The sequence below is a fragment of the Rissa tridactyla genome, chromosome 1, assembly GCF_028500815.1.
Source record: "Rissa tridactyla isolate bRisTri1 chromosome 1, bRisTri1.patW.cur.20221130, whole genome shotgun sequence".
NCBI lineage: Eukaryota > Metazoa > Chordata > Aves > Charadriiformes > Laridae > Rissa > Rissa tridactyla.
The window spans coordinates 181,915,428-181,942,472 of record NC_071466.1 but is presented as its reverse complement, the minus strand read 5'-3'; the positions used below and the strand labels follow the sequence as shown (position 1 = coordinate 181,942,472).

General features: G+C 40.5%; 1 protein-coding gene across 2 annotated transcripts in view; it reads left to right on the top strand.

Annotated features, from left to right (window-relative positions):
- Positions 1-27,045, top strand: part of MSRB3 (methionine sulfoxide reductase B3) — an 88,474-nt gene that overhangs the window by 22,521 nt on the left and 38,908 nt on the right. For both annotated transcript variants that reach the window (XM_054191567.1, XM_054191557.1), the window contains exons 3-5: positions 11,124-11,232; positions 13,032-13,109; positions 24,058-24,086. In XM_054191567.1, coding sequence (XP_054047542.1) covers positions 11,124-11,232; positions 13,032-13,109; positions 24,058-24,086 — 216 coding nt within the window. The remainder of the gene's footprint in view (positions 1-11,123; positions 11,233-13,031; positions 13,110-24,057; positions 24,087-27,045) is intronic.

Below are 27,045 nucleotides of genomic sequence, written 5' to 3'. Positions count from 1 at the left end.
TTAAGCACGTGCTGGTTACACTGGATCAGTTGTGCTAGTGAAGTGTTTTTACTTGCTCTTTCTCCATTTGTATATTAGTGCCTGTGGTGCAGATCTATTCTTCCAAATTGTATTTTAAAAAATATTTTTTTTTGTCTGAAGCTAGGGCTAAACGTTTCAATGTGTGCAAACCTAGTGCACTTTTTTTGCCCATAACATTTTTAATAGCTGCCATGGTAAAGTCAGAGTACGAGCAGGCACTCCCAGCAGATGGCACTAAGCATATGCTGTTTTGCACGCCTAGCACTATATGAAAAGCTTCCCCTTTAGGAGTCATTCATACACAAAGCACACCCTGAGACCTTATGAACATTTACAAGTATTCTAAGAAAAGCGTGAGTATTGAGAAAAATCACATCAATCTGTGCTCGTACGCAAACTGCCTTCACATTGGTTCAAGGTTTCTTCATGTCCAGTAATGATTACAGCTCCGGTGTGTCCGAAGCGTGATGTACGAGTGTTGCTCCTTGAGCCTGCTTCATTAGAGTTGAATTCTCTAAATTTCTTTGGAATTACATTTACATTTGGAAACGTAGGATGCACTCAGCACCTGCCAGGATTTCGTTCACAGAAATTAAACCTTTAAAAAAAACCCACAAACCAAAACCACAACAACCCCCCCAAAAAATTTAATGTAAAGCCTACTTCAGCTACTTTAGTGCATACCAGCAAGTAACTGATACAAGTAATGATTATGCAGATTCCATGTACATATGTTTTCTGTAGCAGACCACCAAGCTATAAAGTAAGAAGATAGGTTATTTTGCTTTGCTGTGTCTTTTAATTATTATGGGTTCTCATTTCTTAAAAAAAAATCCTTTATTTCTTTAACACCGTGAATGTTATGCTGCTTACATCACATTTTGCATGAGATAATTTGGCTTTTCCTTTCCTGTAGATCAAAGAAAATTATGGTGCTTGTAAAATTAAGTAAAAGTAATGATGAAGAAATTACAAGGGTAGACTTAGTGGTTTTTTTTTTCTGTATGAAATAATAAAGTCCTAGATAATATTAAATTGTTGTGAAGTCTTTAATTACTAAAATAACTACTAGTAGGAAACCATACTTTTCTGGGATTAGATTAAATTACAATACATCTGTATGAAGATGGTGCTGGGCATATGGTGTAAGTCTTTATTAAGTAAATGTCTACAGTATAGTTTCTCATAACTTGTTTTATTAAATCTTTGTTAATTCCAAGTTTCATTTAAGTGTCTTTCCATAAAATTGAAACGAATAGTTAGTGAACAAAAAAATTACGGCATCTCAAAATTGGATTTTTAGTAGTAATCTGTTAACCTAAAGGATTATTTTTAGGAGCAGATCTTGCAAACAGTTATTCATATGCATTTGTCCCTCTGAACTCTCAAACTGCTCACGTCAGTGAAATTATCTGTGTGCCTAGTGTTTGCCAGATCTGGCTTTAACAACGAAAGTCTGGACAAGACCTAGTCTGGTATGTTCAAAGTATGGTAGTTACTATGAAAACTGTGTGTAACTTCAGTATGTCTAAATGTTTCACATTGTATGTTTTCATGTTCAGAGATACAATTTCCATAATGTTTGTTACAACTTTCCCATAGCTTTCCGTAACGTGTGTCACCAAAGATGTACTATTACAGATGTCTCTTCACGTGGTCTGAAAGAAAATAAAAGTAAGATTGATACGTTGTATAGCAAAAACCACCGGTATGGCTATGGTTAAATGCCTGTCAATGTTTTCATTATAAATCCCTATTTTCTGGGGTTTATATCTTGAATGTAGAAATTTGCTCTGGGTTTAAATACAAGGTCTCAGCTGGATGTACGTGTTCCTCAGAACTGTTCAGGGGGCAAAAATTAAAACTCATTTCTATGAAGCTAAATTAAAAAAAAAGAAGAAGCAAATATCAATTTGGAACAAAATTAGATTTTTAAATTTAAAATACGGTCTTAAAAATTACCTAGTTTACTACCTCCCAGCAGTTATGAGGAATTGGATAAATGCTGGAAAAAAGTCTTGAAAACAAGCAGTATGTGAGCACACTAGTAAATCGCATGCAAAGCTGTTCATGTGTAGTTATTACATAAATGTCTGTGTGTATGTCTGCCTCCTAGTCATATGATAGTAGAATGCTGCGTTATCATAATAGAGCATAACATTATCATATTTTTTGAATGGCCTGAAAATGGGTTTTAAAAATTACTTTGGTGTAGTTGTCTTACTAGGAGTACATTCAATGCTGTGTTTGCTTAAAAAATTGTCCTGTATTGACAAATGTTTATTTTCTATAATAGTATTCAGTCTAGAATATCTTATTTAATACAGTTTAGCATAAAATTTGTTTGTAGATATCTCATTGAGAGTAATATTGTTATTGTGCTTGATGCTTGCAAAACTTGGGGTCATAAAGAAGACCAGAAACCCTTGGTTAATGTACCCTTTTTGTTTGCACCCTTGGGTTTGTATCCTATTTTGTCCCCCTTTTTATCTCCTCGTTCTGGCGTAGTTTTGCACTCTCCTTCATCTGCTCAACAGACAGGAGGTGCTCGTCCCTGCCTCGCCTGGGTGGAGGCTCCGCAGTGACTCTGTGGCACTGAGTAGCAGAGGGATGATGAGAAGTTTCTTGTGCTCCCAGCACCATGCACACAGCCAGTGCCTTAATGTGTTCCCTGACAGATCTCTTAAGGTCATTTGCTTTCCCTTCCTCCTCCCATAAAGGACCCACCACAAGCCATTTCTACCTTTCTCGCAGGAATGTTTTAATTCTGGGAGCTCATAAATTTCCTGCGTTCCATTCCTGTGCCCTCTGCAGCTCAGGCTTAACTGCGTTTTCTGCTCAAGTTGGCTATGGAAAAGATGAAGTTTCAGCACTAACTGTGTTTCTGTGTTTTAAAGGCTCCCATGAAAAACTACTCTCTTAGTTCTTAGACTCTCTGTGTATAACAGGAGGTTTGAGAAGTCCTTTAAGGACTGCCTTCACTTTTTTCCCTTCAATTAAAAGCAACCCCTGTCTTTGTCCTTACTCCGAGGAGTATATGATGAAGGTTGCAGACAAGAATATGATGTAAGGGAGAGACGGCAGCACACAGAAAGGAAGGAGATTTTGGAAGGATATTGCTAAGCTGACAGAAGGCAAGCAAGAAAAGGTGCAAGGTACAAATGTGAACCCTAAAGTCAGTGAGAGTATGTTTGGAAGTGATGGAAGAGATGATCCGGGGGATCACTTAGGGGACATGCGAGCTTGGAATTTGATGGTACATCGAATAGAGAGTGGACTGGGAGTCAGGCACCCGAGATATGGAAGTTAACATAATTTAGCTGTTAGGTTAACCACAGGTCGCTTACAGCACAGACCGTGATTAGGAGGAAACTAGGAGTAGAGAGAAATTGTGTCCCAGAGCAGAAAGTACAAAGCAGAAAATCTTCATTCTTAATTACAAGCTAAACGTCTGTCTCATCTCATGACTTCCTTCAAAAGAAGCTGTGTTGGGAAAGGACGCCTGTCTGGGGTACGAAGGTGCCCCCTGCTCCAGCTGGAGGAGAGGTTCTCGTGGGATGGTAGCTGCTGGCAGCCCAGGTCTGTCCCTGGCAGCTTTGTGCACCGCAGGTAAGAACTCCCTGCTCAACTCCCTGGCCCAGGTTGACTCCCAAGGAGGGCAGAGCAGGGGAAGGGCTCGACCAAGTCCTCTTGAAGCCCTTTTATAAGGCTTGACCCCATCTTCCTGACCCATAAAGCATGGCTGAATTTTATAGAAACATAGGGAAGTCCAGGAGGCCCACAAGGGAAAGAAGTTGGCAGCTACCAACCTTTATGGCTGTTTCTCTACCTTTAGTCCTGAAGCAGGTTGAGAGGGAAGGATGCTACAGTGTTTTCCCTGGTGGCTATAGCAGAACAACAGCTGGAGCACAATATGTTCCAGCTGTTCCTGTTCTTGTGCTGTGTAGGTCCCTTAGTGCTTGGAGATGGGGGATGAAAGGCCACGGAGCAGGCTGTGCCTGCTTGTGTCTTTGCTAAAAGGGTTCCTGCGCAGTTGGAGACAGAGTGAGTTTTGTAGGGGGTTAGATCGGGGCTGTTGCAGGGAACAGGAGAAGAGAGACCTCCCCCCCACCCTGTTCCTTTCCTCCACCCCCATCCCCAGTATAGATTGCGGCACCTTGATTCTTGAAACGCAGTGCTCATTTCACAGGCCACACATCACTATTGTGGAGGAAGCAGCAGGAGGATTTAGCAACAGCCTGAATGCCACAATAACCTACACACCACCGCGGTAACCGCTGGCAAATGCTGACTTTTTAATTGTTTCCGCTGCAGGGTTAAACCTTTATTAAAGCCGTGTGAATAAACTTATTTTGATGGCTTACTGAAATATTTTAAATGCAAAAGGTAGCATAAAGCACTCTTATTAAATTCAGCTTAATTCTGCTGTTATTAAAATGCCTTTCCATATGCTGTGTACCCTTTTGTTGATTCTGACAGAAATCTACTGACCAGATACAGAGTGCTCAGTGTCTCTGCCTTTCTTGTTTTTAATTTAAACAAATGTAGTGCCTGTGAAAGGTGCTAGGATCGTATCAGCAAAACAAAAGTCTCTTTATCTGTTAGGGGAGAGAGGAAGAGAAATCCATCATTATAAATGTTCCCTCCTCCGCTGCTGTACCAATAGATCTTGATCTTGTCTTGCCTGGTTTGCATCCAAGAGTAAGGCAAATAGGTCAGCTGCCCCGTGCACTCTGTCTTTGGCCATCTCAGCAGAAAGCCTAACAAAAGTGGCAGTTTATCATGTAATGAGCCTTTGCTCCACTTAATTGAAGGTGCTGCTATTCACCAGCCTCCGCTGAGCAGCCGTATGCCCCCATCACTATAGGACCGGTGAAGATGAGAGCTTGAAAACCCCCGGCCAGCGCAGGGTGGAGTTGGAGCCCTCGGTGGTTATAATTTGGAAAGGTTGTGACACCAAGATAGTGGCTGGTAGTGACATTTATTTCGTTAATGTGAGATAAGGAAGTAAAGTAGACGTCCCTGGAGAGGACAAATGGAGATACTTTTCTTTACCCCTTCCCCACTACACAAAACACTTCGATCTTTTTGTTAAATGTTTTTTACATTCACGGGGAGGGGAGGCAGCTTCCGATTTCTTTTTCAGCGAATGTCTCTTTGGCTTGCGTGACTCCCTCAGCCACGTAACCTGCCACAAAGATGCTTGCAGAGCTGAGGAAACAACAGGGCAGCTTCCGTTCCCATAGGTGCTGCCTGTACTGGGACCTGCCCATATCAGTACCACTTTCTTTGAAAAGAAAATGAGTGCACAGAGGAGATGCATTAGTTGGGAGTTCAGGGATTGTTTTTTTTAGTGCTTCAGAAGGTGAAAAAAATTAATGTGACAGCTCTGTTATTTGATTGTATGAGAAGCTTGTGCATTTGCAAAGGGGCTTGCCCTTCCCTTGCGGCTGTGTGACCCTCCTGGGTGTTAAGTAAATCACTTTTTTTAAAGACAGTTAATTTTTGGGTGGTATTCTTTTAAGATAGAACCTGGCATTTGACCCAAAATTTTAACTGTTGTCCTGGTACCCGGCTTTTGGATTTTCAACGCACAATATAGTGGAAATGGTCTTTGCCCCATTACTCCTAATGCTTGCATGAAACTGCAAATGGTATTTCAACAGCAGGTGGGAGTTAGCTACCTACAGCAAGAAAGCAAGGAGCCATCCCTCAGAGAAGAAACACAGATCTGTTTTTCAACATGTAAAACATTTACAGGGATTTTTAATGATGAAGTTTGGGTTTTACTTAAACTTGACCTCTCAACATTTCAGGGCTCTTTTGCAGCTTCTATCCTAGTCAGCAGCACGCTGAGGCGATTTAAAATGGCTTGTGATGAGATTATAAAAAGATATGTCATGTCAAATGCAGGTATTGTAAAAGAGTGTTTTCCAGCATACAAGCCAATAGGATGGTTTGCATAGATTTGCAGTTTCAAGAGTTGGGGTTTTTTTAACTAGATGAGCAGTTCTTGGCTTTTTGCAGTGAGAGGACGCAGCAGCATTCTCCCAAGGCGGCACTAGTGGCTGCAGAGAACAGACTGAACAGAAGCGAAATACAGAGTTGTACGTTTGCCTTTTCCTAAGCACAGAGAGAGAGAGAGAACTGTAAACAAGAGGCATAAACTGTGTAAATGAAATTTGAAATAATAAAAATGAGAGATTCCACTTTTAATAATACTGAGAGTTAGTGATAGCATATGTAAGGATATTTATTTAAAGAAATGTATGCAAGTATTTTTTAACCTTGCAGGATTCCTCTTAACGTCACTTTGAGATAATTCACCATCGATGACCAAGGTTATGACCCACTCGTGAGGGGACAGGCTTTGAGAAGGAGAGATGTGTACTTCAGAGCCAGATCCTGTAATCTGATTTACATTTGTAGACCCTTATGTAGTTGTTGGAGCTGTGCATATTCTCAAGGGTCTGCCCACACGGGTCACATTGCAGGATTGGGGCTGGGGTGGTATATGAATAGTAAAATGTGCTGGAAGGCCCCTAAAAAACTGCTTGGGTATATTAAAAGAAGTAGTACTGAAAACTAGAAGCCCAATTTATTATATGGCTGTGCTCTGCTGGAACATTTGATCTTGCTGTATTTAATTCAGGAAGTCTTAATGGTGGTATGTGCTCAGTGCATGACTGTAATGTCCATTAATGCTAGTGGAACATAAGCATACGTAGAAGGGGGAAAATGTATGCTGTGTCTTCCATGCAGTTGAAATGTTGAGTTAATTTCAGTGATAGGAAGCAACAAAACATAAGAGAAACTCATTAGAACGGTTCAAAAGACTATTTGAAGAAGGAAAGCCATCAGGCAAAATGCCACCGTATTTCAGGGCATGTCAGACACTAATCGCCACCCTCCGGCGCGCTGGAGCAGGTGAAGGGCTGAGTGGTGAGGAGTAATGGTCTGCTAACTTGTGTCCGTCTGTCTGGACGTATCTCGTTGTTAGCTTTCTTGTGATTGCTTATAGGGAAGGAAATGGCACACGCCTGCGTTATGAACCACAGATTTGAAAAGGTCAATTGAAATTAGAATTTATATGTGAGGTGAGATGCTTAATGTCTTCATTATCAGGTCAACACCCAGAAAATACTTTCTGTTCACTTCATTTGTACAGAGGAGGACGCCAGAGCTGAACTCTGAAATGCCCGTAGTCTGCGGGTGTATAGTAAATGGCAGCGTGCAATGCATTGCTTTTCAGAAAAGCCATTCCTAACCACAGGAACGCCATGAAGGCTCCGACAGCGTTTCTGTTGGTGTTTGTTTCACCCTCCTCTGCTTTTTTTTTTTATGTTTATGCACTAAGATTTGTGAGCCTGGCGCCTTTTCTTCGCGAAGCCTTCCATCCTGCTCCAGGATCTTAACAGCTTTTGGGACCGTTGTAACTGTTGGCAGAAGGCTGAAGGCAGGTGGCCTCAAGTGGAAACGCTGGTGCCTGTTTGTGGAACAGTTGCGTGCACACCGCTCTTCTAATGAGCACCGACCCCAACGAAGGCACTGAGGTCCGCTGATTAGAGAGATTTAATTTGGCATCTGATCCCACAGTGGAATGTAAAGGGAATTTTGTCTGCCCTTGTGTTCACTTCTCCTAACAGCGGTATCTAACTGAAATTAAGAACATAGCTGTCCCAGGCTCTTCTAAAAGTCATTGCTGAGAGCGTCACCTGCAAAGAACAAGTGAGATCCAATCCTAACATAGATCTAATGTATCCAGACTCTGTTATTCTCACAGTGTATTTAATTTAGTCTCACCTTAAATGGTAATAACACTGATGTCATGCTATTTGTAAAACTGATGACCTTTTTTCTCTTCTGCCTTGAACTGTATAATTTACAAATGAACTCCTGAGCTTGCCTTTATGCCTGAGATGCTGAAGAAGTTTGTTGCCTGTATGGGAACCCTTTCCGCAGCCCATACCTGGTCCCTTTTATGGAGAACCGGACTGAGGAAAGTGACCAGCTTTATTTTTTTTATTCTCAGCTTTAATAATGAGTTTGATAACAGCTGCATTACTGTTGGCAGTTTCTCTCATATTGGGTATATATTTGTATGGTTTTATGATGTCCCCTCCCAAGATACAGGCCATTGGCGTGAATGTAGCAGACATCTCATATATGTTGTAAAGGAACAGTTGAAAGAGTGGAAGCAGCCACTCTGGTACAGCAAGTTGAGCACTTTTGTCCCTCTTGCATATTATTTTTTTTCTAACTGAAGGACTGTATTCCTAGAATCTCATCCCGTACTTTTTAGGATTCACTGCATTTTATTGAGGCTTGTAGGCTATCCCTGTTTCAGACAACGTATCCTTATAGTATCCTCTGCAGTCAGGGGTGAGTCTTGCTTTCCATCCCTGGCTCTTTGGCAATATGGAAATCATGCAATCAATTTACCGAGCTATTTTTTTGTTGCTAGCAGTTAAATAATAAGTGCAATTAATTGAATAGGGCTGTTCTTGAATGCTGAGGGCTGGACCGAGAGATTTCTTTTATGATTTCTAGTGCAACTATAGCTTTTTGCTGTTGTATACTCCATTAAATTACAAACCCGGAGAGTCCTTTGTCGGCGTAGGTTGCAGTTTACCCCAGTGCAGTTTGGCAAAATTTCCCTGTAGACATAAATACTTGTCTGTACTGTAAAACACCCAGTTAATTATAAAAATCAATGGGAGAAAAAAACCTTTTATAAGATGCTCCCAACTTCTGATCTATGTTGTGGATCAAGTGGCATATAGAAATTTTCTTGGGCATATAGTGAGCCCATTGATTGAAGAAAACTAAATTTCTAGAAGAGATGAAAAAACTATTTAAGTAAAGAGGGGATAGTGACCACTCTTTAAAACATTCGGTATTTTCTCAGACTTTTTCCAAAGTGAAGTTATACTTGTTTTGCTTTTTTTTGCAACATCTAAAGCACAAATAGAATTATTTTAAAAAATAATTGGAAGATATTTTTAAAAGTGAAGCTGTGTTGGTTTATAAGATTCTTTGCTGCTCTCTGCGCTAGTTTTTAGTACTGAAATATGAGGTGAAAGACTGTCTCTCAGTTTCTTTCTGAGCTGCGTAATGCAACATAACAATAGCTATTTATATAATGCATATGCTTCCTTTCCCTGTTAGCTATACTTTGAAAGACTTATTAGTACTAGAGCCCAGCACATTCGGAGAATAAAAACCTCCAAAGTTTGACATCTTTAAATAAGCAACCAAATGTTATAAAGAACAAACCTCACTTACAGTTAGGAAACAATATTTACATTTAAGGTTGAAAAGCCAGGATGTAGGAAAATTTTGCTAATTTGGAAGGTGACCTTTAAGTGCACCAAAACCAAATAATTTGTAAGCTATGGCACAGGGCACATTCCTGCAAAATTTGTGTGAATACTGCTTTAGTGGTTCTTGAAAGACAAACAAAGAGACCTGGAATGAAATCTTTATCCCTCTCCCAAATAAGATTGAAGCTAACAAAGGCATACAGCAGCGCCCTTTTCAAAGCTTGCCATTAAAACGAAGGCTCTGCAGCACAACTAATGAGATGGCTCAGAGTGGAAAACAATCTGTTTTTAAGAATGTTTAGATCAAAAGTAATTTCTAATCTATGAAATAAAGTCGCTTTTCAATACCTTTCTTTCACTAGTAAAGCTTTTTATGTTTGCACTATTTACTTCAATCAGATGTTTTCAATTTTACTTTTTTTCTTCCTGAAAATACTTCCTAGGGTTAGTTGGTAGTGACCAACAGCATTATTCTTTTTCTCTCTCCCCTATTCACCCACCCCCACACATTAAAAAAATGAGAAAAGAAGAGGGGGAGGAAGAAAGAAACATCTTTTCTTAAATGATTTGCAAGCATCTGTGCTTTAAGCTACTTTTTATGAACACTCCTTAGTAATGACTCAAGGTAAAAAAGCAGAAAAGCATCCAATGTTAGGAAATTGCAATCCAATACCATGTAATTTAAACCTGCCATTGCCTCTCCTGTACTAAATGACATACAGATGGGTAGGTCTGTTCCCTCTACTTTGGGAACACAATTGGTCTTTTTATGCGTGTATATACATTACTAGCAAAAAATATTTTTGTTGGGGCTGTTTATTTCTAATTGTACCATATTTTAATTACTGTCATAATTAGAGTGCTTTTTCCCCTGCGTATTTTGTCAGCTAATTTTTGCAAGCAATTATCAAAGTTATCTGAATATTTGGCAGTTTCTGTTAACTACTTTGGGAGTTTTCATTCTCAAAAGCAACCTTATTGTTATTTTTTCTTTCCTGATGTGATGTGAATTTCTGCACTATACAAATATTTTTTTACAGTAATCCTTATGTACTCCCTGGATTTTCTGTATGAACTAAGCAAAACATAAGACGAGATTTTTCAAAGAAGGGCAATTTCAATAGAAACCCTAATTTTTACGACAAGTTTATTGTTGAACCTTGTACAGCTTTGTGCATAAAGAAATTACTTGCTCCTCAGGGCTCCTAGTCTAGTGCTTACAGTGTGAAACAATACAATGGTTAATGTTATAAAGCAAAAGGATGAGAATGTGACTAGAAGTTAAATCAACCTTATTGAAATTCTAAAGATTTAGAATTGTTTTTCATCTACTTTAAAGGCTAATGAAATTGTTGGAGGTTGTGGCTGAACATCATATGCCCATTACCGTAAGTCTCCAATATAGATGTCTTGTAAAGAACATTTCAGCTGTAGTTGGTTTTTTTGCAGATTTTTTTTTTTTAAACGTTCGGAAAAATGTTACTTTCTTGTGAATGATTGTATGCGCAACAGTTTAGCGTATAACACACTGAAGGGCTTTGGCTGTAGCACATTGTCACTGCTCCAGTGGAATCACCTGGCTCTCAAGCAAAATTCTTTTTTAAACTTGGATTTGAAGAAATAATCAGCTGCAGTTCAGCTGAGCCATTCTTCGTGCATTAGGGACCGGTCTGGTCATTGACAAGTGAATGCAGAAGCTATGCTGTGGCCGTCTGCCAAAGCAATTATTCAGGATTTAAGCTAAAAAGGCTCCTTCTCCCATATCCTCTCCCTTTGCAGGGTCATGTAGGGATAAAAAGGACTGTAAGGTGGTCTTTTCCCAGGAGGAGCTGAGGAAGCGGCTGACGCCCTTGCAGTACCATGTCACTCAGGAGAAGGGGACCGAAAGGTAAGGCAGGACGAAGGAGACGCAGTCCTGCACACACAGGCGTCTTTCTTTTCTCCCCCTCCTCTTCCTAGCGCTTCCTCACCTTCCCCACCAAGTTGCCTCTTTTTTTTTCCCCCCAGGATTTCTGCACTTGTTTACTAACCCCTACAAATTAACACCACTGCAAAGACAAGCATCTGCAGCACGGGGGCCGAGGCCAGGGGTCTTGTGTGACTTTTTCTTTTAATGAACACTGTATGTCTTATAAAGTCACCAGGCTCATGTTTAGAGTCTGTTTTTAGTTTACTACAAAATGTGTGGAAGTAATAGCGGTTTAGGTACACTTTTTTTGGAAGACATCGCAGTAAGCAGAACCACGAGAGAAATGGCCCCGTGCCAGGAGGCTGGAGTTTTGAAGGTGGCCATTGTAAGTATAGACGTTTTGGCTGCAGAAAGAAGGTAGCATAATTTAGTTCTTTTCCACCCCACTCCAATTTCTTTTTGAAGCACATGTGGAGAAGGTATTTATTGGCTCATTTGTGGTTGGAATGTCAAAAATTTTCAATAACTGCCCTCACATGGCTTTAGTCGCTGGAAGCCAGCTCCGAGTCCTGGAGGGGAAAAAAAAAAAAGGACTTGCTTCCAAGACTGTTTTTAGTGAATAAAGTCTCTCTCTCAGCTGATTCCAGTGTGAAGGTAACTTGCCAAGGCCTAGCTATTTTTTTTTTGTTGTCTAATTTATACCATCAAGCTTGGCGCGAGGCCCTGGCTTTACCTCTGCTTCCCAATGTCCTCATGATGTAACTGCGCCTTTTCCTTCACGACCCCAAGGGGCTCTCCGCGGCGGCACGTGGGGTGGCCGGTGGATTGGCGGCACCCTTCCCGACAGCGTGTACCTGTGGCCACCTTGGCTGGGGGTCCCCCTCTTCCTCCGCCCCGGCCCCCTTCATCCTCCCTCCGCCCCGGAGGGACGCTGGGCTCTGCCGGGAGGCCTGCCTTCCCCCCTCCCTGCTTCCCCCGGCCCTCCTCGCTCTTGTGTACGGGACCAACAACGTGATTTAATGCACACAAACAATCGGAGATTAGGTCATTCTTAAAAATCCTGTTTATAAAAAAAAAAAAAAAAAAATTGGACCTCATAAAAAGGGTGAAAGGATAATAAAAACAAGCTGCTGAGCACATAGGCTTTTTGTTGGGCTGGCGCAGCTGATTCGTATTAGATGAATGACCTCCTAGCCTTTTAGATTGTTAACTTAGAAAAATATTCCCTTAAAGCTGTAATATTGCTTTTCAACTAAAAATATAAGGCACACACAGCTTGAAATCGTGGAGCAATTATTTCATTTTCAGCTACAATGCTGCTATCGCCCCGACTGGCCGAGGCGGCCTGACCCAGCACCCCGGCCTGGCGAAGGGCAGCCGGCGCTGCAGGCCTCTGCCCCGGCCCCTCGGCCCACGCATCGCCGGCCACAGAGCTGGAGAAGGGCCTCGGGTCGAGCGACATGTCAGGCAATCCTTACGTTCCACTTGCCAAACAGGGGAAGATAAGAGTTTTCCACTTTTTGTTGTTGTTCTGTCCTTTGAACTGTGGGATGATTTGCTTCCTCTTGCATGATGCGTAACACCTGAGGCACACTAACCAGGACATCCCCCTTTTCCTCTGCCTGCTCTATCTGCTGCCTTTAATAAAAAGCAACTGCCAACTTCTACACCGTGGGCTTTTTCTGAAACTTTTTGTAAAGTCTTAGCTAATTTAATAATGAAAAACAATCCAAAATGCCTTTATTTATTTTTAAAATGTAGTATTGTTGTTTTCCCAGTGCCTTTGAGGGGGAGTACACACATCATAAAGCTCAAGGAATATACAAATGTGTTGTTTGTGGGACTCCTTTATTCAAGTGAGTATGCTAAATATAGTTTTGAGATTTCTGTCTCTTAGTTTATGTGCTGTGTTACCATGTAATCTTGTGTATATTCCAGTACTTACGTAATTGTATAGATCATTGTGAGATGACTTGTATTGTAAGATCATTTAAGTCAAATTGGTAAGAGATACAAGAGAAGCAATGTAAATAATAATGCTATAGTAAAACTCGTCTTGTATTAAAATAAAAAAATTTAGTAAATAAATAAGATGGTAAGATAACATGCAGGTAAAATAGGTAATTTGACAGAAAAAAAGTAATAATTCTTTTTTTTTTAAAATATGCAGCTGTGCCAAATAATTGAAACACAGTCTTTCACTGCGCTGATAGATATTGAGTTTTGGCTGTTAGCATTACTCACAAGTAGCTTTAAGATTTGGATCCCAGACAGCAATGCTTCACCCATGCTACAGCTTTGTATCCGATAATGGAGAAGAAAGTAGATGCTTTTTTAGAATTCAAGCAGTTAAGAAAACAAAACCCAGGAAAATTGCACTACGTATTGAATTTTCATGCATCTCAATTAGCACACATGGAGAGCTGGGTTAGGAACTGAAGCAAGGATTAAGAAAGAAATAATAATTTTTATGTCTTGCATGAAAAATACTCTTTAGAAGTACTGTGGGAATTACGGCCCTAAATTTGGTGCTAGAAGCAGTGCTGATTAAATTCTCTCAATCACTGCATTGTTCTGCGTGGATTCAGTTGTTGCTTATGTGTTTTTCTTATTTCTGACTGCTTGGGTTTGTTCTGGTGAAGAATTTCATTTTTTTTGGTTTTTTTCCCTCAGTTCACGCTGTCTCAGTCCCTCTCGCTTGAAGCGTTACCTTTTCAGCAGCATGAAGCAGGATGGTCAGGATAGCGCTAATAATAGAGAAAATTGGGTCAGTAATAGGTTACAAAGGAAAATAAAATTGATGTAGCTCCAGAATCACCAGATGTGGCAGTGATAGTTGTTCTCAAGAGACTGTCTGTAAAGATAAAAGAAGCACTTCATCTCTGTTAGGTTTGATTCCTCTGTTAGGAGGATTACCTGCAGAAACTTCAGTAATAACGTGAATCTTTTGAGTTGGAAAACTGATCGTTACGAACTCAGCCAAGGCAATATTCTCATGTCATGTGTTACTGTGGTGCTTGGCTTGGGAGTGCAAAGTGGGGATCCAAAGTCTCCATTACCTGGTTTTCTACTCTGCCATTTAGGCATTCCCCTGCTTACTGTAGCTAAATCTTTATGGGGGAAATCCTGGCTCTGTTGAAGTCAATTCAGATTTGGCAAATGAATACAATGGAGCCAGGATTTCACCTTCTACCTTCAAGACTGGCTTCCTTTCTATCGTCTGCTGGAGAAAGAGTAGGGTTTTTTTGTGGGGTGAGATTTGGACAGCAGTAGTTCACATAAATGAATGTGAACTAGTTTCCAGTTGCCTTCACAATCCATTTAATATGGGAAAAAACTGCAATATGAGACTTGCCTGCGATTATCTCAAGTGTGCAGTATGCTTTGGCGTAGTCTTGACTTTTTTGAGTTAACGAGTTGGATTTCTCTATGTGAAATGAACTATATGGTAATGTCCCTGTTTTCAGATTCTCTTTGAGACTTCCCATGTATTTTATGGGAGGAGAGAGGGGGAAAGAGGGAAGTTGGGTTTTATTTTTAATAAATCCCAGGCCACTGTGCACCTGAAAAAAAACCCCACCTTGCTGATTGTGTACCAAGGCTGAACTGGCCTTAGCCCAATCTCCCCAAAGTCTTCATGTTGCTTTGTGAGCTCTCGCCACCTCTGGTCTACATCAAATTCAGCCGGTTGTTCTGAAGTGGCTGGCAAGGGTGGGAACAAATGAAGAGGGTGATAGGGATCCTTCTTTTTTTGCTTATGACCCCTAAATATCAGTTTATGTCGTCTTCTTCAACTAGGGAAGATACTTTCCTGTATTTTGGTGACTGCTTCAGCCCAGACAGCGAGAAGGAAACATAGATAAGAGAATACGAAATGTATGCTATTTACTAAATTTTCCCCACAGAGTGTAGAGCACCAAAGTATTTTCTTAGGAGTAAGGTGGTAGTACAATACAAAGAAAGTCCATTACCCCATTTAAAAGACACGCAAGTGGTTTCTGTAGCGTTTCGTTGATTTTTTTTTTTTTTTTTTTTTAATTTCCAGCTAGTCATCTGAAACTTGCATTTCCATTTGTTTCTCGTTGGGTGTCCATTAATATTTTTTTTTCTTTGTGTCGCTGTAATCTGTAAATATATATATTTGGACTATAGACCTGTCAGTTTAACCGGGAAAGAGATTGGAGCTTCAGCAGTAATATTAACAAACTTCAACTTTTAACATTTCTGATTTACGTTGTTTCATTACCATGTGACACACAAGGTCAGGGAACACATGAATTTTACACTCCAGATGAAAGACCTGGTTTTTGGTACGTCTTTAAAACAGAACTCTGTCTCTATCACAGGAAAGATAAAAGAAACAATTAGGAATTTAACATCTCTTCATCTACCTACTTGTACTAGTGTTATGAGAAACCTCCCAAGCTTTATGGAGAACATGCTTTAACTTTTTCCACAATCAAAGATGCCTCACACATAAAATCCATAATCATGCTGTTGAATCTAATTATTCCATCTCTGAACTTTCACGCCAGACAGTCTCCTACATCTCAGTACAGCTGCCTACAGAAAGCAATAAATGAGAGAGACAATAAACTAATCTCAAGGACCTCCTTTTTCTGCAAGCCAGCCCTTGTGTGGTTTTGTGTTACACTTACTCCAATCTAGCTGCAGGCTTATGCTAAAGGAAGCAGCCCTGCACCCCCCACCTTTCTCTAGGGTGTTTTTTCATGGCTTCCCCTTTGCTGGACCTCACCTGGTGTGGCTGGAGCATGTCTTGACGCAGCACATTGATCCAATAGAAAAATAGTCTACCAACAAAAAAAACCTCATGCTTATCAACTATGCCTGCTCGTGTTAATTTTTTGTGAGCCACATTTATCATAGCTGGGCAAACTCAGCAGCAAGGTTGTGTGTTTCTGTGTCAGCTCAGAGAGACCCACCTACACCACTCGAATCCTCAGTGTATTCTGAGGGCTGAGTGTATTTGCAAGATTGCACCTACTTTAATTTTTCAAGGCATTTTCTTATACACTGTGCAAAAATAACATTCTGTCCACAGCCATGGCAAACGGAGGTTAGAACAGACCTTAGTGAAATCCACAGCTCACGCTATTGCCGTAGGAGAGGAGCCATTCCATATTTAATAAACCACGGTCATGTCCTTTACCATATGCAGGACTGTGTGAGAAAGGTGTGGTATAGATGGGAACTGGGAAGCCTGGGAGAATGATTTCCTTTTAAAAAAAGAAATATTATTGTTGTGTCAGTTTCCAGTTTTTAGGGCCAAGGAATGAATTGCCAAGTCTTCATAAATCACCCACTGCTGCCTTTATTGCTTCCTGGAAGGAATTTTTGGTAATGGTGTTGGCTCTTCTGAACATGCGCTAGGAGAAACAGCAACACCCTTATTCATGTCATGTTTTCATTTGATTTTCGTTGAACTATGTCAGGTCTTCTCAACATCTCTCAGACATCCAAAAGCAAATCATGAGAAACGCAAAGCATGGCTGGGCAGTACTGAAGTGCCATTAGCATTGTACCACTCTTGTCTTCACAACACAAGAGACGATTTGAGTCACCAGCCTAGATCTATACAAGGAGTTTCCTTGCCCCAGTGCTGAGTGCTTAATTAATGGTCTTTAAGCTTTCTTAATAATCTTTATATCCTTTGAGCAGGCCAAATGACAAATCAGCACTGGCTATCCAGCTAGGAGAGCCCATATGAAGTAACTGCTGTAGTGTCTCTAATAAGATCTAATAGAACTACTTGAGCAACTCTATCTGCCCTGACTGACTCTTTGTTTCCTCACAAAACTTTGTCAAAACCAGCATTTTGTTTGGAGTAAGCTGGCTCTTGCCAGGGTAGGAATCAGTCAGCGGGCAGTATTACCAAACAGTTCTCATCCAAACCCAGATTTTTACTAAGTCTTGTGTAGCCCCAAGAAGCTTGAGGATCTTAAAACTTGCAAGAGTTTCTGCAATTTTTTTGTGTCTGTCCCCTAGAAAAGGCTGATGGAGTTAAAAATGAGTGAAGTTGTTATCATCAAACATTGTTTCTTTTTGCTTCTTCATTTTTTGGTTGAAACCAGCCATTGTTTTGAGTCTGCCATGTCACTGCTGTATGACAAATTGTTACGCAGTCCTAATCATCTCACCAGAAATCAAGATAGCAGAGTGCTTGTCTTTCTCAGAACCATCTAGAATCTGGAGGTTTAACACATCTCTGAGGATGACCATCAATACAAATGCCGTATTTACTGCAGTCCCTGCAGTAAAGTTGCTTTGTGAATACAGCCCATGGCATCTTCCACATCTGAACGTACCTGAATGCGGCATCCACATCTAATCCTACCTGTGTACAGCTTATCACAGCTGTAGCACAGGGGCTGTCGCTGGAGCTTGACCTGGCGCTTACTGATTTCTGTGGTGGTTTGGAACAGGACTTTGTCCTCCTGGTCCTCAAGAGACCCGTGGAACAAGAACAGTACAATTCTGCCCTTGGGTGGAGCTGCTGGGCGGCTTTTGGGGAAAGGCTTCTTTCGCTGGATGCTTGGCAAGTGTGGCGTATAGAACCTGCAGTCATTATAGCAAATGATTCTGCACTCCTAATCAGCTCATGGGTAGTTTTTAATACCCTCTAACTGGCAACTTCTTGGCTGATGCTGAATGTTCATTTCACTAACCTCATATAAGTCATGAAGTCTGGAAAGATTTTTATGTTAAGGATTAGAAGAGGGAGAGCAAGTTTGGAAAACAAAAAACACTCCATCTCATTTTTTTCCTTGATCCACAAACCACCTGGTCTTGTTTTTTCAGTAGATCAGCTCTATTGTACCGGGCTGGTTGCTGCCCACAAATATAGCCAGGCACTGTCTGAATTACTGCAGGCCAAGGTTGCGCAAGGAGCAAGTCGGATGAGACTGCCAGCTACAAGCCAATACAGCAGCAAACCTGAGATTTCCTTTTTATTGTGTTCTCTGTGTCAGACCATCTGCAGCAGTGAAAACAAGGACAGGAATATGGGGGAATCTCACAGTTTGCTAGGCAGAGGACATTGCAACAAGTATCCTTTCCAAAAGGCAAGAGGTTGATGTAGATTTCCTAGAAGAGATGCATTAGAATTCAAAAAAGAAGGAAAACGGGACTTGAAATATAACGTTTTAAATATTTCAAGGTCTCATTGAGACAAGCCTGCAAAATTGTTTTGATTTACTTCTTGCTGAGCACTCCTGAACCGCAAATCCTTGCTGAATGTACTTAGAAGTAAGAGGAAATAAATGCAAAGATTTCCATGATCCTAGACAACTTTCACTGATTTTACTAAGAATTTCATTGATATTTTCACTGTAAGATTTTAATGTATTCTGTGTAAACTTTTAGGTCTGACATGTAATATCCCCTTTTTGAAATTCACATGGCTTTATATTGACTGTTCATCAATCACCCTGCTTGGAAGAGCTAATTTTCAGCTAGTCTTAACCTACCTTATGCTTTACTATGTGTATGTATGTACCTGAAGTAAAAACCAGGTAGGGTGGACTGTGGCTCTACAGAAGCTGCATGTTTCTATATTTATCTCTTTATAACCCTCACATTAAAAAAAACTCTGGACAGAACTCCTGCAGAGACTACTCATCAACTAACATGATATTAAAGTACTCATTTTGAATTTGGCTTTTCATCAATATGCAGAATAGAAATTCTTACAGCCTCCATCAACAGTGAATCAATCTTTTTTCTGTAGTCTAGGAATGTAAGGTTAAAAATACATCTTTAACCAGGCTTCCTTAGGAAGTAAGTACAGCATTGTGCTGTCTGTGTGTAAATCCTTTCTTAATAATAAAACTGTATCATTTAATCTACTTGCCAATTTCAGCCAAATTTGGCAGGGGAGTAGCTATTGAACCTCAAAGATATTAAGTTCTTAAAACTTTCATGAAATCAAGAGAGAGATCGCATTTAAGCCCTCTCTGAGGAGAGACCCGAACAAGAGTTCAACTATATTATTAGATTATATGAGATAATATTATTGTAAATAATATATATATTAATGTATTATAACAGAGAATCCACATGAGGGTGGAAGAGAGATCGAGGCATTATGAAAGTCCAGCTCTGGGAAGTACCTATGAGGAGTCTCACCTTATTAGACACCACAGGGTCTGTCCCCTGGCCACAATGCAGCAGTAAGCTCAGCTTTGCTCCTTCTGCTGCCCGAGGAACTACTTGGTTCTTAATGCTCCGGGGCTTCTCAAATTCCCTGATGATGGGGGCCTCATAGATTCCTAGATTGTTACATCAGGTATTATTTTTTACATTGGAATACTTCTTCATTTTTCTTTCTGGAAGCTTGCCTTGTTATTTGGAGCTTGGGCGCATGAATAAGATCCATTTCCAGTTAACGGTTTGCATTTTCAGAAGAGAAGGGCTATGTCCATACCCTGTAAGTAAAATGGACAAACACCTCTTCTCTGGCCTTAAAGGCAAGTGACACGACATGGCTTATGTATATTAGTCTAAATTTGTCTCCTCCGCAACAGTGCCCTGGTTGATCGTACTTGTGAGGAATGGTCCCTGGCCTGGGCCTCCCCTGCACCTTGCCTAGGGCCTGTCTAGGAGAGCGATAGTTCACATGGGTATGATATGGGCCAACACAATATCCAGGGACATGTTCACAACTGGGCATTTCTGTCCTGGCCTTCTTTAGCTTGCTAGCAATGCTGATACTCCAACTTGGTATTTTCTGTACTATTGAGGGCAAACGTAAAGAGTGATTTTATTCTGCTCAGTCTCCTGGGTCAGACATTGGTTGGTGTGGATTGCATCAGGAGCCTGCTAGATCCTTGTCTTTTCAGCAAACTGCCTATGCCAGTATGGAATGAAGCTCTTTGAAAATGAGGATGTACAAAGCCGTACCTATCATCTTTAGAAATGCAACAGATCTTTATTCAATCAAAATCCTTTTCAGAGAGAGTAGTATTTTGAATGTCTGCCCCTACTGTTGTCGTGTTTAGCATCCTTGAAGCAAAATCTTGCCAAGGAACAACCTGGTATAAACTGCTTATGGAAGGTGTAAGAAAGCCAAGAGGAGTCAATGACTCCTTCAGTGTTAAAACGAAAGGATCAGAACTGCAGAGGTTTCACCAGGTCCTTTCTGAGAGAGCTGTGGGGCTTTCAAAGGCTGTTCCCAATGTTGAGCTTCAACAAAACCTGAATAAACCTGACAAAGACTTCATCAAGAAGGGTGAAAGAAAAAGGCAATTGTAACGCAACAGCAGAGGTTCTGCAGCAAGTCTTCTCCGTCCCCTCCTTGCCAAAAGCCCACTTCACTGGCAAAGAACAGATCTGTGCTAGCTTCAGCTGTAGCGTGTGTGGTCACGCTGTAGTGTGTGGCATTGAACAACTTCAGTCATACTTTGGGTAGTTGAAATTCACACTATAGGAGCACATGGTGATTACCATTACTCCAGTTCTCTCTCAGGACTTGGCAGTCTGAGCATCTGGTTCACGGTGCCTTTTAAAAGGAAGGGGTCGAAATCCTGTGCCTCTCTGCAGTACAGAAAAAGTGACCATCATATATTTTATTGTTTGTGTTTGATTTAATTATTTCTGGGATCTTTAAAACTATTGCGGCACCTTGTCCTTAGCTAAACCTCTCCAGTAGCTCACTCCTTGCATATTGTGGGTTGGTAGTTGAGCTACCTGGCATTCGTATTTCCATGTGTTTGAGTCCTATCACAGTTGGAAATGGAAAGCACTTTATAAATATCCTCTTGCTCTCTTTATTCATATAGACTCCTTTCCAAAGATACTTATGAATGATTCCCTCACTTTCAGAGTACTCCTATGGGTCAAAAGTAGAGAAAATATGCACAAAGCCGTTCTTTGTTTGCGTGGGGTCCCCCCCCCTGCCCCCTGCCTCCGCCTTGGTGTAATAAATGATAAAAGAGAGTTTGTAAAGTTCTTGCCTGTCTCTGTAAGGTGCATCTTGTCTGGTAGGATGCTTAGGTTGGATACCAGAGTGTGTACAGTGATAACAAACAATGTACAGAGAAGTTTTTCTTTTTAGTTAATGTAGTTTTAAAAGTATAAAGGAGCTAGAGTGAATATTTTCGTGTGTAGCCTTTGGAACTTGCTTTCAGCGTTTTATTTATTCTATTTATTGGCCATTTTTTAGTTGCATATTTTTAACACCTATGTGCAAGTAGTTTCTGATACCTTTGTCTAGTGTACTGTCAAGAAAAAGATGGAAATACTGGAAGATCTAGGGGGAAAACGCTTGTTCCATTGAAATCACTGGAAGCTTAGTCAAGGTGACTGTGTTCTTGCAGAGTGCTTCCCTCTCATCTGCTAGTTGTTGCTTATTTGCAATGCCAAAGACATTTCATTATTTTCCTCCCTTTTTTCTGTGCCTTTCTAAGCTCTCTAGCAATTTCTATAATACTATGTCCTGAATTTTGCACTGTTTTCCCAAGGTGACATGGTGACCATAATGTAGGTGACCTTCCTCTTCTTGATGGCTCCTAGTGCTACCTCCCATGTTGTGTTTTCTTTCATAGCTATTCTACTGTTGCCAGACAAAGTTCTATTCATTTATCACCCGGTATCACTTTCCTGATTTGTGGTCCAGTAATTTATGACTGTTTGGAGCTTTGGTCTTCATTAGAGTGCCCAGTGACCCTTGTGACCCTCCTCCCCAAGTACACATTGTGGCCCACAGGCCAGTCTGTTGATGCTGCAAGTTGCAGCGCATACGTCCATGCCAAGCCACGCGGGCTGAGAACCAGGGTCTTTGACCAACTAATACAAGTATCTAGAATTTAGGCAGCAAGTTGATTGTGCAAGATAAACAGACACTGAGGGTAAGATTCATACGTTGTCTCTGACTATGTAGGTGGTGAGGTGTTGCGGATACAGGGGTGAGCAAGAGAGAGCAGTCTAGACAGATACACTGCAGCTTGAGGAGAAAATTGTAAATAAAATACTGAGTAAGAAGCTTTACCTGGAACTCAGTGGAATTCCCCCCATTTACCAGCACGCACTTTTCGCAAGGTGGGGACTTTATCCTGCTGGGTGTAAATACCAACCGAAATACACTGCCAAACAGGAGCATGGGCTGGTGGCCCGGGCAGTTACTGGTGGTGGTATTCGTGAAGGCACATCAACAACATACTTGCTTTCTACAGTGCTTTTGGTGGTGCTGTGTAAGTACCAATTAGGAAGATAAGTTATGCTTTTTCCCTTCCATCTTTTCACCACCTGAGAGTTATATTTAAGACATAAAAGGTTGTGAGCACTGGGGGGAAGGTGCAGAATGAGCAGGAAGGGAGAAGGGAATTGCTCCCTTTCTGATGGCTTTAACTGTAACTAATAGTGGGCACCTGTTCATTTTTTAAATCATAATTGATTTGATATTTTTTCACTGTAGCATAGATCTTTGGCACAGGATTACAATGCCAATTATATAACATATATAGAGTACATGTAAAACACATCTACACATACCTGCACGTACAAGCTTATAAAATAAAAGAAGACAAATCTGCAATTAGTTCTTGAGCTTCACTCATTTATTTTTGAAAGAAGAAGGACTGTAACTTCCCAAAATACATCCCCTCCTTGATGATATGTAAAAGGATCCAACATTGTACTTCCTTCTTAGAGTTTCTGGGGAAATGCGTTTTGCTGCCAACGTAACATCCTTTAACAGGTCTCCTGCTGGCCAGACCTTGTGTCCTGCTGCGACAGCCATGACCATGTGTACAACTGATTGTTAGTGGGCAATATAAATCTGATTGGAACATGCCTGTTAATTAGTTTGAGAGCTCGATATAGACAATGCTGTCTTACAGCAGATTGTGTAGATAGGCCTAGTCATAGGGTTAATTCTGCTTGACAGCACATCAGCAGCATCTTGAGAGTAATTACCCAACTTAAGTTTTCCCACAGTTGAATTGAGATCTTCAAAGGCTTCTACATTTACAAGTATTATTAACCTATATCTGAAACATGATGTTCCCACAAGGGCTAATTTTTTCTTCCTTTTATTAAATATACAGGTTATAGGGTTCATTTGCTAAGTGCTAAGTCCTTAGAAGAAAACACTACTTGTTAGAGAGAGAAAAATCTGCAGTGCACGACCAAAGCTAATGGTGCATAATGCACACATCATTGTCTTTTTGCAAAGACTTTAAAACAAGTTAAAATTTAGGTCTGGCTCCCTTCCTCTCTGCCTCTCTCCCACCCCCCGCTTTCCACTTTTAAGAAAATCAAACCACTTATTCCTATGTGCAGAGTGAGTAAATTGAAGACACACACAAACAAAACCCTCCTAGGATGTTGTACAATTAAGTACAGATCATTGGATACAATACATATGACATTAATGAAACGGTATCTGCTTCAAAAATAGATTGGAAACATTCATGAATAAATTAAATCCTCTTAATGACTTTTCAAAAATGAAAATGAATGAAAACAATATTTATTTCATAGGAACAACTGTGTGCCACAATTCACAGCATATAATTTAATCCTGTTTTAAATTTATATTCTATTTTCTGCATTCGTTTTGTCTTTTAAAATATCTTCTTTGTAGCTCTACATTGTAAAAAAACCCCAAAATATTAAGATAATAGTTATTATTTGGGTTCAAATGCCCTTGAATGCATTAAATATTAACGTACAGAGGTAGACAGACTTGTTAAAGACAATATTTGCCGGGTGGGATCAGTCTGACAAATGGCTTTTATGGCATAAAGCAGTTCTTGTAACTTACGTTCTTTTTATTTTCTTTTGCAGGTCAGAAACAAAGTTTGACTCCAATTCAGGTATGTTTAGATTTACAGTGTTTTGTTGAATGTACACTATTCAGGTTAATCTCAAAAGAGTAGTTTATCAGTTCAAGTTCAGTTCAGTTTTAAACAAACTGGGGTAGGTCAGTCTTAAAAAGGATCTTCATTTCTCACCCTCTGCAAACAGCATTATTGCTGTGTAACATTTGCTTTCATTCCTTTCATTAGTTCCTTTCTCTTTACATTTTCCCCAAAGATGATCAGGAAGATGTATCTTGCAACAGCCCTGTAACTGATCCAGAAAAATTATAGTACAAATAAATGATAATACAGACTAAAGCAAATGGAGGACTGAAGTGAAGTTTGAGAATGATCACTGTTTTAAAGGAGAATGTTTTTCTTCCTGGTGGACAAAGACATTTCATGGGAATTTGAAGTCAGTGCAGCCTATCTGTCAGGAAACAGATGATTTGTCATCAAATTTTCGTGACAGATGCATGTACACAACGCATGCCAGACCAGTCTGTAGAGCTCGCTTTAGGAGGTTTACCAAAAGGCAGTCTCTCTCAAGTTGTCTTTTTAAAGAATTTTAATGTGTTGTAGGGATTGGGAGGGAAGTGAAGGTCAGTCTAACAGGTTAATGTGTATCTAACAAGACAAAAATCACAGGGCAGCAAACAGGGGAACAGCTGGGGAAAAAACAGAGATCCTAACACCAGACTGTTATTTACTCAGTTAACTATTCCTGGGTGTTTCTTAAAGTTAAGCAATAGTAAATTAAGAATAGGCTGTTGTCCTGAAACTAGCTGAAATGTCCATTGCCTGAAAAAGTAATTCAAAATACATTTTTTGTTCAGATTAAAAACGCCGTTTTAAGCAGAAAACCTGATATTACTATGGCAATTTTATATCTAGGCCAATGTTATCTTCTATATGATTTGCTTAATGCAGTGATTATAATTGCTTACAATGATATGAATTTTACAATATATATTAATCAGGGTACTTATGAAAGAGCATGTTTCCTTTTATCCCAGTTACAACATGATTTGGGTTTGAAATGTGAGGTATTACGTTGCTTTTTCTTTCCACATTAGATTTTATCTTTGGAACTATATGGGAGTGAAATCTACAGCAGGAAGCATTTATATAGCCAATTCCTACATCTTGTATACTTGAGTCATCTTGCTTCTATTATGATTTTAGTCTGTGAGTTTGAGGTTACTTGCTTTAAATATTGCTTGAATGAACTCTGTGCTGAGATTGCTTCTTGGATCTTGACAAAACAGTTTCACATGGAGGAATAGCTTCACACATTGTCTGCTATCAGCCCCTTTCTTTTAGTAAAGTCATCAAAACTATGGTGTGGAGCAGAAAGTCAAATGTCTCATTTTTCAGTTGAGGGGAAAATGTTCTCTGCAGAACTTCAATTTGTTTGGTGGATTAAGCTACAAACAGTTTTTGACTTTCTCTTTTGACGCAGCTGTCCTGTTAGGTGCATTATTCTGCGTGCCGCTCCCCTTGACAGTGAAGGCAGGGGTATGGTATTTCCTAGAGAGCACAGAGTATCCATAAAAGTTTGGCACTATCGCAGCTATGGCAAATGCCTGTTCAGCAGATGTCACCAGGCCTCTGTGATGGGACTCTGTAGGGTGAGCATGAGCTCTTAAATGTCTCCTCTTCATCTGTGCAGGATGCACAGGCTTGGCTTTTCTTGAGCTTGGGTTCGTGTTCTGGGCAGAGTTGGTCTCTTATCTTTCACACAGGGGTGTTGGAAAGCCCAGCTGCCCAAAGACCAGAGGACTAGAGTTGCTCTCCCTGCCCTGCTCTTCCAAAGGCACTCCTTAGGCACAATTCTTACACAGTCAGAACTCTGGCCTTACAAAGGCCTGATGCAGTTCTCTCTCCCCAAGAGCACAGAGCACACAGAAGTTGCAAAAGGATTTGGAAGTAAAGACCATTTATAGGAGACCACACAAGAAATGCAGAAATGTAAATGAGCAGTAAAAGACACAAGATCTTCTGCGTCTTCACTTTTTTTGCTGCACCTAAATATTCTCTGGATGCACACCAGGGTTCTCTGCAATAAGTGATTAACGTTAATTTGCTGAGTGTCAGCATCAGCAGGTACCATGAACGTCAAAGTACTTCGTATACCATCAGGGATACAGTATGGGAATGTCTGGGGTTGAGGAATTTCTTAGATTTATTCCTCCTTTTTCTGCAGAGCCTGACTTTAATCTAATGCTTGTGATTGCTTTCCCCTAAATCCCTGGGGAAGTCTTTGGTTGGAATAGTTTCAGGCTTTCCTGTTGTGGGATCCTGGCCACCACCAAGGTGTTGAATGTTCTTCACCTGGTGATCCATTCTGGATCGCTGGTGTGTGTGGCTGGCCAGGCCAGCCTGGGCTCCTAGTCACATTTTATTCTTTGCCCCAAATGCTGTACTTGGAACTGAGAATTACCGAGGTTTAACTGTCTTATCAGTGCTGCCTCTTTCAGCACAGGTTTCAGGTAACAACCAAGGACAGATGTTAAAAGATAGTAGAAAAAACCAGATTAAGCACACAATTAAAATGGCATTTTAAGAAAAAAGAAATCACAGAAACTCCGTAACCTCAAAGTGCATTTCATGGCCAGCAACACCAAGGCCGAAAAAAAACCCCTTATCTTTATGAAAAGTACAGCTTATAGGGACAGTACTCAGTTCTTTCACCAAGAAGCTTTCCTTGATAGTCAGATAGTGCAAACACTTGGAGTTTATCTTTTGTTCCCAGCAGAGAAGTGGAGATACTGAGATCGAGTCAACACGTATCACCCAAAATAAAACATCGCTCTTTTTGTTTCCCCACCTAAGAGTTTGCCACCCCTTTCCAAAACCAGACAATAAGCCCAGACCTCCTGCTGCCTCTGAGTGAACAGAAGGGTGTAGGCAGGGAGTGGAAGGATGCGTTGGTGATGGGAGAGGCATCCTCGTAAAAAAAAAAAATCTTTCT